The sequence below is a fragment of the Penicillium robsamsonii genome, assembly GCF_028829455.1.
Source record: "Penicillium robsamsonii strain IBT 29466 chromosome Unknown utg000001l_segment0_segment0, whole genome shotgun sequence".
Classification (NCBI taxonomy): domain Eukaryota; kingdom Fungi; phylum Ascomycota; class Eurotiomycetes; order Eurotiales; family Aspergillaceae; genus Penicillium; species Penicillium robsamsonii.
Window position 1 is genome coordinate 256576 of NW_026643219.1, and position 13263 is coordinate 269838.

General features: G+C 48.7%; 8 protein-coding genes across 8 annotated transcripts; 1 reads left to right on the forward strand and 7 right to left on the reverse strand.

Annotated features, from left to right (window-relative positions):
• Positions 1 to 125: 125 nt before the first annotated feature.
• Positions 126 to 362, reverse strand: N7447_000106 (uncharacterized protein; the record flags this gene model as incomplete). The annotated part of the gene is made up of 1 exon (XM_057224382.1): positions 126 to 362. One exon carries the CDS (start codon positions 360 to 362, stop codon positions 126 to 128), a length of 237 nt encoding a protein of 78 aa, XP_057088398.1.
• An 800-nt stretch (positions 363 to 1162) lies between these two features.
• On the reverse strand, positions 1163 to 1608 carry N7447_000107 (uncharacterized protein; the record flags this gene model as incomplete). The annotated part of the gene is made up of 4 exons (XM_057224383.1): positions 1163 to 1246; positions 1322 to 1340; positions 1402 to 1454; positions 1507 to 1608. 4 exons carry the CDS (start codon positions 1606 to 1608, stop codon positions 1163 to 1165), a joined length of 258 nt encoding a protein of 85 aa, XP_057088399.1.
• A 1506-nt stretch (positions 1609 to 3114) lies between these two features.
• On the reverse strand, positions 3115 to 4110 carry N7447_000108 (NADP-dependent oxidoreductase; the record flags this gene model as incomplete). The annotated part of the gene is made up of 1 exon (XM_057224384.1): positions 3115 to 4110. One exon carries the CDS (start codon positions 4108 to 4110, stop codon positions 3115 to 3117), a length of 996 nt encoding a protein of 331 aa, XP_057088400.1.
• Positions 4111 to 4847: 737 nt separating this feature from the next.
• Positions 4848 to 6380, forward strand: N7447_000109 (uncharacterized protein; the record flags this gene model as incomplete). The annotated part of the gene is made up of 9 exons (XM_057224385.1): positions 4848 to 4889; positions 4938 to 4984; positions 5036 to 5122; positions 5172 to 5213; positions 5287 to 5400; positions 5457 to 5482; positions 5545 to 5731; positions 5785 to 6213; positions 6278 to 6380. The coding sequence occupies 9 exons, from the start codon at positions 4848 to 4850 to the stop codon at positions 6378 to 6380; spliced, it is 1077 nt and encodes a 358-aa protein (XP_057088401.1).
• A 597-nt stretch (positions 6381 to 6977) lies between these two features.
• N7447_000110 (GAT domain-containing protein) lies at positions 6978 to 8508 on the reverse strand (the record flags this gene model as incomplete). The annotated part of the gene is made up of 5 exons (XM_057224386.1): positions 6978 to 7748; positions 7800 to 8174; positions 8239 to 8295; positions 8345 to 8406; positions 8472 to 8508. The coding sequence occupies 5 exons, from the start codon at positions 8506 to 8508 to the stop codon at positions 6978 to 6980; spliced, it is 1302 nt and encodes a 433-aa protein (XP_057088402.1).
• Positions 8509 to 8924: 416 nt separating this feature from the next.
• Positions 8925 to 9635, reverse strand: N7447_000111 (Haloacid dehalogenase type II; the record flags this gene model as incomplete). The annotated part of the gene is made up of 1 exon (XM_057224387.1): positions 8925 to 9635. The coding sequence occupies one exon, from the start codon at positions 9633 to 9635 to the stop codon at positions 8925 to 8927; it is 711 nt and encodes a 236-aa protein (XP_057088403.1).
• A 710-nt stretch (positions 9636 to 10345) lies between these two features.
• On the reverse strand, positions 10346 to 11402 carry rpl17 (60S ribosomal protein uL22; the record flags this gene model as incomplete). Its single annotated transcript, XM_057224388.1, has 4 exons — positions 10346 to 10495; positions 10564 to 10751; positions 11016 to 11229; positions 11400 to 11402. The coding sequence occupies 4 exons, from the start codon at positions 11400 to 11402 to the stop codon at positions 10346 to 10348; spliced, it is 555 nt and encodes a 184-aa protein (XP_057088404.1).
• Positions 11403 to 11728: 326 nt separating this feature from the next.
• N7447_000113 (D-mandelate dehydrogenase-like dehydrogenase) lies at positions 11729 to 13059 on the reverse strand (the record flags this gene model as incomplete). The annotated part of the gene is made up of 6 exons (XM_057224389.1): positions 11729 to 11935; positions 12020 to 12301; positions 12354 to 12463; positions 12538 to 12769; positions 12821 to 12919; positions 12973 to 13059. The coding sequence occupies 6 exons, from the start codon at positions 13057 to 13059 to the stop codon at positions 11729 to 11731; spliced, it is 1017 nt and encodes a 338-aa protein (XP_057088405.1).
• Between the last annotated feature and the right edge of the window lie 204 nt (positions 13060 to 13263).

Below are 13263 nucleotides of genomic sequence, written 5' to 3' on the forward strand. Positions count from 1 at the left end.
TGGATTGGGCGGGGGGAATCTTCGTCGAGCAGCACGCATCTCTCCAGACCAGGATATGTTCTACAAGTGGTGGAAAATCCTGAAGAAGGTGCGTTGATACCTCAAACATCCCAGTCAGACACATGCTAATACTCAGAATCAGCCGCGCAGACGCCCGTCAGCATGACCATATACTGGATGCTCATAGACCCAGGCGTATTCCCAGCTCCAAGATCCTTTTCGCCCGAACGGTGACTTGAATCATCTGAGACCCAACTAGCGGAAATGCACAAGTACTTTGTTGCCTTCTCCAAGGGCTCGAGGGCGTGCGTTGGCAACCAGTATGTCTCATCTTTACCCAGCCAGTGTGATACAAGACTCATGCCATTTTAGTATATGATACTTTATCATACCATCGCGTGATTATTTCGTCCTGGAGCACCGCGCATCCACCTGTACGAGACAGATAAAAACCACGTCCTATCATCGTCTGGGCTGTTCTTCAGCCGGTCTGGAGTTGATACTCCAGGCGTCAGAGCATACTGGACAACTAGTACCGACATTTAAGGTGTTATCTAAGGGGTGTATCGAAGCCTAGTAAGACTATTGGCGCCAAGTCGCATTTCTTTTGTCATAATTAGTCAAAAAGTTGTATATCACTTAAAAATGTCTTTCATTGTTGCGCCATATTTCTGTCACCAACTTATGCAAGTTACGTTTTAGTGTTCGCATTGTTTATAGTGCAGTGCAAGACCAGAGGGTGCTGCCAAGACTTGGTGCTGCAGCACTCAAGGTCTAGATGGTGGAAGCGCTGTGTAATCCCCTCCAAAATCCAGACCCCTGTCTAGATGAGATGACTTGTCTTTCTCTAGGATGAATTCCATATGCTAGCAACACTGTCTAGGTATATCGTGGTTCAGGGGATATTGGCGTTACAGAGACAAGCCCCTGCCGGTTTAGGAATTGAGAGCCTTTAGGGGCTTGAGCTATCAAAAGGCAAACCACCGCTACCTCGCAAACAGGCCCGACTCGGAAAACAGTACGCATCAATGGGAATAAGCCTAGATAGCCCGGTGAATAAAGCATCTGGATTTAGATCCAATAGCCCCGGTACAAAAAACCCCCGCCTCAGAGACCCCATTCAACGGCTTTGACCGTTTCAAATCAAGCAAGTTGACCTCCTTCAAAAGCTGCCGGGACAATACATCTCGCCGTTAGCCTTAGCAAAGCCACAAGGTTTTCCATCACCGCCACCACGTCCACCACACTATTTCCAATGTCGTTAGGTCAGTTTGTCATAGAACTACCAGAAATACCGAAGCAAGAAGAGGAAAAGACTCACGCTTCCATGATCGCAAGGTCTATATTGATTGAAAAGTTAGCCTCGTCTAAGAGCTCACCTCAATGTAGTAGATTACTCACTGGTTATTGTGGATCAAGCTGTTGGACACGTTACAGCTAGTCCCGTTGCACTTCTGTATATCAAAGTTTTAGAAAATGTGCTGTTCACTCCCTCAGATCACCTACTCCGGATCCGTTTTGATATCCTCCAGGAGGAGTGGAACGTTTGGCAACACCTGAGTCAGTGGCTTCGATAGGCGAGGCCATAATCAAGGCAGGGGCGGCCATTAGGACGAAGAAGATGTTGGATAATTGCATGATATATGAAATATTCACAAGATTGAGACCTTGTTCTATGAGATTGACTGGGGAATTGAAGACAATGATGAGTTTGATGAGAAACAGACTGGGAGCTATGCAGTCTTAAATAGGTTTTGCCTGGAAACACGTGTTGACGTAGCACCCCGTTATTATGCACGATACAACGTCTATTTCCAATATCACATTGTCAATTAGCATGCATATAGGCAGCGGTATAAGGGGGCCAAAAACCCGCTTTTTGTGGAGAGTTTTTCATGCCTGATTGCCCTAATTAGCACCGCTCTATACATGTATTATAAATCATTTTATGGACTTACGAACCTCTAAGAATGGAGATATCTGCATTTGTATGGGATCAAACCCTTTACTTTGGACTTAGAACCCACGGAGATATCTGGATTTGCATAGAGATCAAAAGCTTCATTGATACTAGTATTGATAAATGATCTACAGTACAGGGCGTTGATTAAGACATGAAGACATGAAGAATGCTCCACAAAAAGCGGGTTTTTGGCCCCCTTATACCCAGTTTTATACCACTGCGTATATGCAGGCTGATCGCCCGGATCACTACTGATCGCCACACATTGTATCCGTGGTTTATTTCCTAGGAATATGAACTTAAGCGTATAAGCCCTTACTGGCAAAGAAATAATCACACATGCATTGGCGTCCCATCTCAGGCTGGAACGGTACTAACGAGGACATTGGTGCAGTTGATCCCTACAAGTACAACATAATGGATCAGTCGACCCGCGCTAGTGATATGCATACGGCTTATGTCATAATGATTGAGTTTTGTTAGAGGGAGAAAGATAAGGAAGAAAAAGAAAAGAATATTTCGTTTACATTGGTTGCTATATGCCATTGAATCCTGAATAGGGAAGAAAGGGAGTAGAGGCAGGTCGCCATATTACATGATTGTTGAGAGACTCCGCAAGTGTTACCAAAGTGTTGAATTGTGCAGTAAAAAGTATACTAGACATATAGTTAGGAGAGAGCTTCCAAACATGATCTGATATTGAAGTATAAGTATGACAATTTAAACTGCCCAATCTCAATTCCGTAGGAGTTCAAGGTTTTGGTATGCAATTATAAATTATGGAGCTCAAAGTATTGCAGTAAATGGAGAATGAAGCAATTCAAATTGCTGTTGGAGATAAAACGCAAAAACATACGAGTTGATGTACTCTATGTTCACTAAAAGCAAGAAAGGAATGATCATATGAATAAAGCTCGAAGCTATCGGCATCCGCTTGCCGAAAATGGCACCAACCATGAAAGCGCTTAGAAGTACTTTATAGTGTCTGCTTTGGTAGAGTCTATAGGGGGTCTTCTATTCTGTATATGATTGGATGGAATAGCAAATAATATTTGACGTATACTCCCCAATGGGATCAGGCCTCCAGGAATGACTATGATGTTCTATTTCTCATATCTGGGTTGCGACAGTGGAGAGATAGAGAAACAGTTCTAGTGATTCAGTGACAGATCAAAGACAATCTTCCCCCTCGCATGGCCTCCATCCAGTCTCTTGAATGCCTCTTCGTACTGCTCAAGAGGCCAGACACTATCCACCAACCCACGACACACCCCCTTCTCAATCAACTTGGAAATCTCCTCCAACTGCCTCCTCACAGGTTGCATAATAAAGAACAAGTCTCTTACGCTTTCGCCCTTGAAGTCATCCGGGCAAACCTGCAAAGGTGGCTGGGAGATACTCAGCACAACACCGCCATCTTTAACAGTCCACCACGCATCCCCAAGAGCCTTCCCCCCAACACAATCAACAACAACATCCACCTTATTTGCAGGCAACTGTGCCCACTCCTTCAAGTCCACAACCCGATAATCAAGCACCTCCTTCGCCCCAAGTGACCCCACAAACTCCACATTCCGGGGACCACACGTCGCCACCACCTCCGCACCAAGCAAAGTCGCCAGCTGCACAAGCCAAATCCCCACGCCACCAGAAGCACCAGTGACAAGCACTCTCTTCCCACTCCAAGCAAGTTTGGCGGCGTCCATATCGATCTCTTCCCCATTTCCCCCAGCAAGGGCATGAACAAAAAGAACCTGCCAAGCCGTCTCGGCGGAGACAGGAACCGCAGCAGCCTGGACCCAGCTTAGACCCCTGGGCTTGTGTGCCAGCTCAGCCGTAACGGCGATGGAATACTCGCACGCATTACCTGGTCGGACATAGTTTGTACGCGCGTATACCTCATCGCCGGGCTGGAAAGGCGAGTCTTCCGGTGCTGAGGTGACGATTCCCGCCATGTCCGGGCATGGGATTAGAGTGCGCGCTGTGGACGGGGGGAAGTTTGCTGGCCAGAGGAGCTCACCGGCACAGGGACTGCAGGCTTTTATTTGAATTATGTGCTCTCCCTGTGCGTGGTTCGGGGTTGGGAGAGGGGTGTTTGTTAGGGTGAGGGTTTTGGAGGAGGCGGTTGGTTGGATGATGCTGCGCATTTTGAGGGGAAGGTTTGACATGTTTGGAACTTGTAAATATGAGATGTTGCGTTGAATGGTTTATGGTCAGGAATGTGTTAGCAATGTGGGCTATATAGTTCAAATGTCGAGGCGTCATCTGGGTTCCCACATAGCCTATTTGATAGCCTATTTCCCCCATAAGCTACGGGGTATACGGAGCATACGGAGAGTACGGGGAGTACTGTGAATGTACCTATGTTGTACATTTGAACAGAACTAACCTGATGTAAGCTTCGTATTCTCGTGTCGGACGGACACCGAATCATAAATGCCCGTAGAGCCGTGGATAAGTTTATAACCATATAAGGTCAAATAAATCTATAAAAGCGATAGATATTAGATTAGAGTATGGTGTCTGAAAGGTCTAGGTAAGCTTTGATCATAATCCAGAGGGTGAAGTTAGTTTTGGCCTATATTTCTGCAGCATTTCTGTGAAGAATGGACTTTAAAAAGAGTTCTTATTGGTAGATCATCGTACTTTTGCAAATTCACATGCAACTTCCTCAACATCCAATCCGAGGGCTCATAGCGACCGGGATTGGATTCCACCCCACAAGCCCACATATATCAAAACAGCCTATGGTTTCTTTTGTTCTATGGCCGTTGACATCTAACTTTCGACTAGTAAAACTAGATGTCAGAGCGGGGGGTCTGATGGCCAATTCCTGTTTTGGTTTCAGATTCTTCATCTTCCACCTTTTTCTATGAGCTGAACTATGGATAAAATACATACTGAGCCAGAGGATGAAATCGCCGTGGTACATCTACTTTTATGTTGATATTTTTTCTTTTCTAACTAGTATTAGGATCCAACGACCCACGTCACAACCGTTTACGGGGATGACTGGCAATCGTAAATATTATCTTTTGTCCTATACGAAAAAGATCTCTTACACAATCTCAGGGAAACCACTTCGATCGGCTCCTCGCTTTATCGAGGGCTAGAGGAGAATGGCCGACGGTATCAAACACTGAGCCACAAAGAATATCTGTACGCATAGGGTTCCTGCAAGGGGTACTACCTGCTTACTTTCTATCAGGGTTCCATCAGACGAGAAGCAGTTCGAGACATACGAAGCTGGGTATGCATCCTCTTATATATGGTTTTTTTTTTTTTTTTTTTTTTTTTTTTTTTCAAATAACTCACTATGGCAGCCACTTAGTAGCCCTCGTTATGGACTCAGACCACGATAACCCTCTTTTCCGGGCGCCTGTCAAAAATCCTAAACATATTCTCGACCTTGGAACAGGTGTGGGTAACTGGGCCATGTATGTGAAGATAAAACACCTCTATTTGCAAAGGATCGTCACTCACCCTGTTCTAGCGATGTAGCCGACATGTTCCCAGAAGGTGAGTGCCCAATACGGACTCAATTCACTCATAGCAGATCAACATATTAACCAAATCCCCAGCCAGCGTGCGCGGAGTCGACCTCTTCCCACCACCAGTAACATGGGTACCCCCAAACTGCGTCCTCGAAGTCGACAATATCGCCGAAGAATGGACCTGGAACGAACCTCAAGACCTGATCCACATGCGCATTATGATCGGAGCCTTTGACTACAAAGAATGGGATCGTCTCTACCAGCAATGCTACGAGTAAGCCATCATCCTTTCCGTCCTTCTCCCGTTCATCTAACTCAAACCCACAGCAACATCCGCCCAGGCGGTTGGATCGAACAACTAGAAGCAAGTCCCTACGTCGAATGCGACGACAACAGCCTACCAGAAGACAACATCTTGCGTAGCTGGGGACCAGCGCTATCGGCATGCGGCGAGCGTGCGGGCCGCCCGCTTGGAACAATTGACATGATGCAAGACGCCTTCCGCAAGGCCGGGTTCGTGGATATCTGTGAAAAAGAATACAAGTGGCCCCTCGGGCCGTGGGCGCGTGATCAGAAATATAAAGAGGCCGGCACTGTGAACTACCATCATTGGATGTCTGGTATGGAGGGCTGGGCTATGTGGTTGCTTTGTAAATTCGGGACTCCGGAGCCTTGGTCGCAGGATGAGGTTATTGTTTATGTTGCGAAGCTGAGGAATGAGCTTAAGAATCCTCGCTATCATATTTATGAGCGCGCGTGAGTTTTTTTTTTTTTTTTTTTTCCTCTGGAAGTGTTGGGGGTCCGGCTGACTTTTACACAGGAGACGTGTGTGGGCGAGGAAGCCTTTCCCTGAGGAGATTGCAGCGAGGGACCAGTCTCAGGCTGCAACTGATGAGAAGGTTAGTATCAAGATTGAGGAGTAAAAGGTGGTATACGTCAGTTTCGGCTGTCGAGATATGGCTGGATTATCCCCTGTTTTTGGGGTCAACGAAGATATGAAGGTGTTTTTATTGCGCGGGCATTTGCAGGTTGGAGGATGTCTGATATTTGGCGGTTTATTTTGGCATCCACCAGCGTGGATTGGCACCTTGTGCTTTTTTGGACTCTTTCAAGCTGTTTATGACTTTCTACCAAAGCATTGGATCTTTTGCTTGTGCGGGCCTTGTATATACCTAGACGATGTCCTTCACACGCTACAACAATGGACCACGGAAGGTGTAAGACTCGTAGGTATATACGGTACCTAGGGTGCGGAAAGACGGACTCGGTCCCCTATAGATCAAACGTGTTGCTGAAGACATGGGTAGTGAAAAGCTAAACAGTATGTGTGCGGCGCGAGGTATCATGGAAGGTAAGAGACAAGAAAATAAAACTAAGAGAAAGCCAAAAGACAAACAGACAAAAGCTATACGCTTGCAAAAATAGACAAAACGGCAAGCAGGGTTGGATATAACCGCAAAAAAGAAAAAGAGTCCAGGCGATAGGCGATGATAGAGAAACATCAAAATCCTTGCATAACCCTAGCGCTCCTGCTCAGTGGGCTGCAAGCGCACACGATCACTGTGGGGCTGCGAATCACCATGCCCCCGATGCCTCTCCTGGTCCGAGTCATTTGTAGCATAGTCATCAGCGAAAGGATTCCGCACCTGGAATTCCTCGGCGTTGTATTCATATCGGCTCGCAGTCGCAGATCCCGATGCAGGATTAGAAGCAGGTGCGCGGCTACCGGTCGTGGCCGTCGAAGGCAACTGTGCCGGGACGGGAGCAGGGGACTCGGGGCTGCGTGTTGCAGTCCGAACGGGCGGCCTGGCGGGAGGGGAGAAAGTCGTAGGGCCTGATGCGACAGGCGGTGATGTCGGCGAGGGGCTATTCAAATTGGACGAACTCGGCGATGAAGACCCTCTAATCTTGCGTGCCTTCAGCATGGCACGCTGCTGCTGCGACAGCGCTACGGAGATCTCGTCGTTCGTTTCAATAAGCGTCAACATAGTGTCCTCGTCTGGAGCCGGGTTGGTCGAGTGAATGTATCCTTGAATACAACGCGAACTGGACCTGCAGCGGTCGATGAACTCTTTGATGAGATCGTTGTTTTCCAGCTCTACCGGTGGCGTGGACTGGACGAACTGCGTTAGCAGCTTTGCCGAATTGCGCGCTTCCTCGATGCGCGCCGCTAGTTCTACCAGATCTGGGAGAGTATTTGCCGGCGCGCGGGGCTGGATATATGGTTGCTGCTGGAGATGCCTGGGCGGGACTTGCGGTGGGACGATGGTATTCATCGGAAAAGGGTCGATCTGGCTAGGTTAGTCTTGGATGGTGGGCGCGCGAAGATACCATGTGCTCACCACACCGCGGAAAGCTTTAATCTTTTCCTTCGACCACATCTGCAGCAGCAGTTTGAGATCTTGGTCCCATGACCGCTGTTGCTCAAGGAGATCTAGATACTGGCGGAGATAGCTCTGCACATGCCAATCGCGTCCTGTGCGCAACAGCTCTTTGATGGTCGTCACAAATTTAGCATCTAAGTTGCGGGTGAAGGTGTGGCCCGGGTTGTCGACCAGGATGCGCATGAGCATGATCGCATTGTACTGAGTCTGGTTCGGGGTGCCGGCGGGATCTGCGAGATACTTGCGAATGCGCAGAGCCGCTTGCTTGGCGGCATTGGGGCTCGACTCGGCAGTTTCGACGATTCTGGGGAGGTGGACGAATTCATTTCCTTGCTGGAGGGCAAATGCGATTTGTCAGTCTTGAAAAGGGGGTTCCTGTCATCTCCGAGGCACATACCGCGTCACGCGAAGAACCATTCGCATTTGTATTTGTATTCGATTCGCAGAAGGCAGTCTGAAGATGTCAGTGTGTCCAATTTAATTTTTCTGAAATTAACACAAACCAATTCTTTCAGGACAATGGCTTCTGGTGAGTCTTCACGGTGTTCGACACTGTCGCTAGAGCCTATGTTCAGGTACCTGTCAGCGAGGTTGCGGGCCCCGGAGACGTGGAGACGGTGAGACACTCACTTGAGCGCCTGCTCAGAGATCCCAGGAAGCGCTTCATGGTGATCGCACAGTCTGTTATTTTAAGGGGGAAATTTTGAGGAGGAAAAATAGCTCAAATTGTCAAAGAATGATTCTTGCCGGGGGCCAACTGCCGGCCTAGAAGCACCGCAGGGAACTAACAATAAGCGCCCTCGCTAAGGGGTCGAAAAACCAGGACAGTGGTATATAAAGTCAATATTCCCAGCGGTCAAAGCCACATTCCACGCACGCAGCCAGGTGTTCTGCATTGCCAAGCCGAAGCCATCCAGGCTCCAGGCAACGAGACTCCAGGGATGTTTTGACTGACTCAGCCACGTGTGTGGGGGTAGACAGTACCTGGTTACAAGCCGCATTCAACATATATCTAGAAGTACCAAGTACTTGACATTGAATACGTCCATACTCCCCGTTTTTTGATATCAAACCCATACCCCTCTACTCTGCTTCAACAGCATCCGCCATTTCCCCCAACGTCTCAAATCGCCAATCAAAGATCGGTTCCCCCCGATTCCCCATCAAAGCCCCAGGCCTCTCAATCCAAACTGACTTAATGCCAACCTTCTTCGCAGGTTGATGATCATGAAACTGACTCTGCGCCGTCTGCAGAACCTGTTCAGGGTCAACCCCAAACTCGCGCTGCACAGCATTCAACATGTATTCAAAGTTCCGCGGATCAGGTTTATAACTGCCAACGTCCTGCGCGGTAAGAATCATATCAAACGGCACGCCCTGCAAGCTACCGGCATTGGACTTGGCGAATGAAGCCCGGTCCACGTTCGATAGTACCACTAGCTTGTAATGCTTTGATAGTCGACGCAGGGCGTCGACGGTGTCTGGAAAGGCTGGCCAGGTTCCGACGGAGTTGCCGAATTGGCGGCTTTCCTCCTCGGTTGGCGGGTCGAGGCCTAGACGTGCGGCGAGGGTGGGGTGGATTGCCGATAGCAGGTCTGAGTATGGAAGGTCCGGGGTTGCGATTTGTTGGGTACTTTCGAGGTCGTGATAGGTTTCTAGAAGGTGTTCGCGGGTGAATTGGGTGGTGCTTTTTGAGAGTATTGGTCCTAGTGCGGTGATGATGCCGCTTTCCCAGTCTATTAGAGTTCCATAGACGTCGAAGCAGAGGAGGCGGTAGTCTGAGAGGTTGGTCATCTTGGATTGATCTGGTGAATATATATATATCGAGGGAGTAGATTGGTATGCAGGAATCTCAAAGATGTATTCTGTTCCGGGCTACTTATACCCCCGCATTTAGATCCCTGGTTATTCCCCTTGGCATTTCTTACGGCAGAAGTTCCTAGATAAGGATTGTCGGGGACCAGAAGTGGTATAGGCAGGATTTCCTCGTGATTCCATTCCCAACCTTGAAATAATACCCTCATATCAAGTGCATAGAGGTTAGCCCCGTAGTTTAAACCTTGGCATTGAATCTAGTCATCAAGTCATCGCTACAATGGATCTCATGATGCATATTAAAACAGAAAAAATGAGATCATATTATGACCGAAAGATCGGAACCTTGACAGAGACGTGTGCAGCTAGACAAGAAACCGAAAACAGTCCTTATCAAAAGAGGAAAAAGACACTCGATAGAGTCACGGAGAAAGAACCACGTTTGTATCATGATTGGATCGGGAAGTACAGAATCCTATTTCCATCACCCTGGGCCATATCGTTTAAACTTTTTATTGGGTTCTCCTCCGAGTGTTGGCGCCATGACCTTAAATCTTGTATGATCCGGTATCGATTCCGTTCCAACATACACAGCTGATGCAAAGAACTCCGATCCTTCCCGTCCACCGCAAAAATCTTTTCACATTGCGTAACCACACGTCCCCTCACACCTTCTTATGGCGATCCGTTTATGCCTCGATGAGAGCACGGCGGATCTGGGTACCACGCTGGCGGGAAGAGAGACGGACCTGCTTGTCGGTGGTAGCCTTCTGGACCTGCTCGCTGGCCTCGGTGAGGATGAGCTCGATGTGGCAGGGGTTGGTCATGTAGGGGTTGATCTGGAAAGAAAAATCAGCATTTCTTGTAAATACAGACTCAACCGTAAAAATTCTTAGGAAAAACATACACGACCGTGAGCACGGTAAGTGCGGCGGCGACCCTTGGGAGCCTGGTTGACCTGGATGCGCTTGATGATCAAGTTGGCGGTGTCGAGACCCTTGCCATCGGCGTTGGCCTCAGCGTTCTTGAGCAGATCAATGATGTGCTCAGCGGACTTGACGGGCCAGCGGGCCTTGGAGACACCGAACTGCTTGCCTAGAAACCAAAAATTGTCAGTCGATGTTCGACTCCATTCACAAATTTTCATCCAGATCGTAGAATCCACAGCATCGCCAATAAGCCAAGAAATCCATCCTCTCGTTCAATTCATGTTTTCCTCGTCATTCCAATGCATATCCCAATGGCTGTCGTATAATTGGCGATGCTGTTCGTCCTCCCCACAATCCCTTCAAAAAACTCCAGTACGATCGATCCGGAATTTGCTTCAAGAAAAAAAAAAAGAGAAAAAGGGCGACTCACCCTGAGCGGTGCGACCGGTGGAGCCAGCGTAACGGCGCATGGGAACGGCCATGGTCTTGGTGGTGACGTTCTCGAGGAAAGTGAGAGCCTTGGACAGCTTCATTCCGTTGACGGCCTGAGCAGTCTCACGGGTGTTCTTGAAGCTGACACGCAGGTAAGAGCCGCACGCGCGGGCGCTCTTTTCCTGCGAGATCTCCTGGGCGGCGTAACGGACCTGTGAAAAGCATCGCTCGTTAGCAATGGGATCGTCGTTGGATGTTGGTGATGTTGGCAGCGAAAGTCGACCATGCGATCGGACATTGAATGTGTATCACACGGGTGGCATTTCGTAGAGAATGGGATTCCGAATGGTCATTATCGATGACAGGGCCATGCAGCACTCACCATCTTGAAGGAGTTGGCGAGGGGGTGTGATGGTCCTCGGTGATGAGTTGTTGTCGCTTTTCGTCGTCGTCCGGCGCTCGCTTGAGCCACTAGCTTTGGTGCGGTTTTTTTCGCTCTTGGCGCTCTGGCCCTAAGCGAGCCCTAACGCTAGCCGATTTGGGTGGACTCCGCCTTTGAGTTATGTCAGACCTGAGTCATCTTGTTTCTGCCCCACATCTCAGGTGTCAACCTTGGCTCACAATTCTAAGGCGAACACTTCCTTTCGAGGCTATGCTACTTGAATACTTGATGATTGAATGTAACAAGTTTTATTCTTTATATATCTATATCTATTTCTTCTGCTCTGGCACCTGTGTAATAAGCTCACCTTTCTGAACAGCCAACCGCAGGTTATCCAGCACCAGAATCTCCATCTCCTTCTGAGTCTCATAAGTACCGGTACCAATATGCGGTGTCAACATAACATTTGGGTTGCTAACAAGACCGGGCTCGATTTGCGGCTCACACTCGTACACATCCAAACCAGCAGAGCGCACCTATAGAACAACCACCAGTCAGCCGGATTGTCCGCATATCCATCATGGAAGGAATGTTCCAGTTTAATGCGCAGCATTACATACCTTGCCAGAGTCAAGTGCCGCGACCAACGCCTTCTCATCAATCAGTGCACCACGTGCGGTGTTAACAATCACTACACCATCCTTCATCTTGGTGAACTCGGTCGCACCAATAATGTGGCGGGTGGATGCGTTCAAGCCCAAGTTCAAGCTGAGCACGTCGGCATTAGCGAGCAACTCGTCAAACGAGACGTATGTCGCGCCGACTTCCAGGTCGGCTGATAGACGGGTCCGGTTGTGGTACTGAATCTTCATTCCGAAGGCCTTGGCGCGGATTGCCATTTCCTGCTCATAGTTAGCTGGGATCGGGTGTTGTGTTACCGTCTGTGTTACATACCCGACCGATGCCTCCCATGCCCAGAATTCCGAGGACCTTGCCCTTGGGATCGTGGCCCAGGGTGGTTCTGTACTCCTTTCCTCCTGCGGTGATCGGGCCTTGCCACTTTCCTGTTGTCATGGTATTATGGTTAGTGACTGGCTACCGAAGGAAGATTAATCCGCTCTTGTTTAGAATCACCTACCTTCCCGGAGAGCAGTAATAGGCACGTGAGCCTGGCGCAGAGCGCCGATCATCAGGAAAATGCCCACGTCAGCTGTCGCATCGTTGACAGCGACTGGGGTGCTGGACACAGCGATGTTCTTCTCCGTGCAGGCGGCGATGTCAATGTTGTCGTATCCCGCGCCATTGTGACAGATGTACTTGAGAGATTTAGGCAAGACTTCCAGCATTTCTGCATTGAAGGGACCGGTGTACTATGCGCTGTGAGTACGATAACTCGAAGCGAAGGAGTAATAATTGCCTACCTTGGTGGAGTTGTTGGACCGGTAGAGCGCAACTACATCATCATACTTGCCAGTCTTGCAGTTCGCAATGAACTCTTCTCTGGTTCCGCTGGGGAATTCCTGATTTGTTTGTTTTAGCAGGATTCGATCGTGGCGCAATAGGAATCGCTTACTTTCAATGTCAAAAGAGAGGAAATGCTCTCCCACTCCTTGCGCGCGTGGGTGATTTCTCCAATGAGGAGAGCTGATTGTGTTGCCATGTTTCTACAAATGTTAGATGCGCCAAACGATGTCAGCGGGGTTGCTCACATATGCTTTCTATAGTATATAACAAGAGAAGGGAATGAAGCAATACAAAGATTTGAAAATGAAAAGAAAGTAGAAACAAGATTCCTGGAAAACAAAAGATTGGAGATTCCGAGATCCCCGCTGTACCCCCATGTCATGACGGGGGCTCCTCCGAC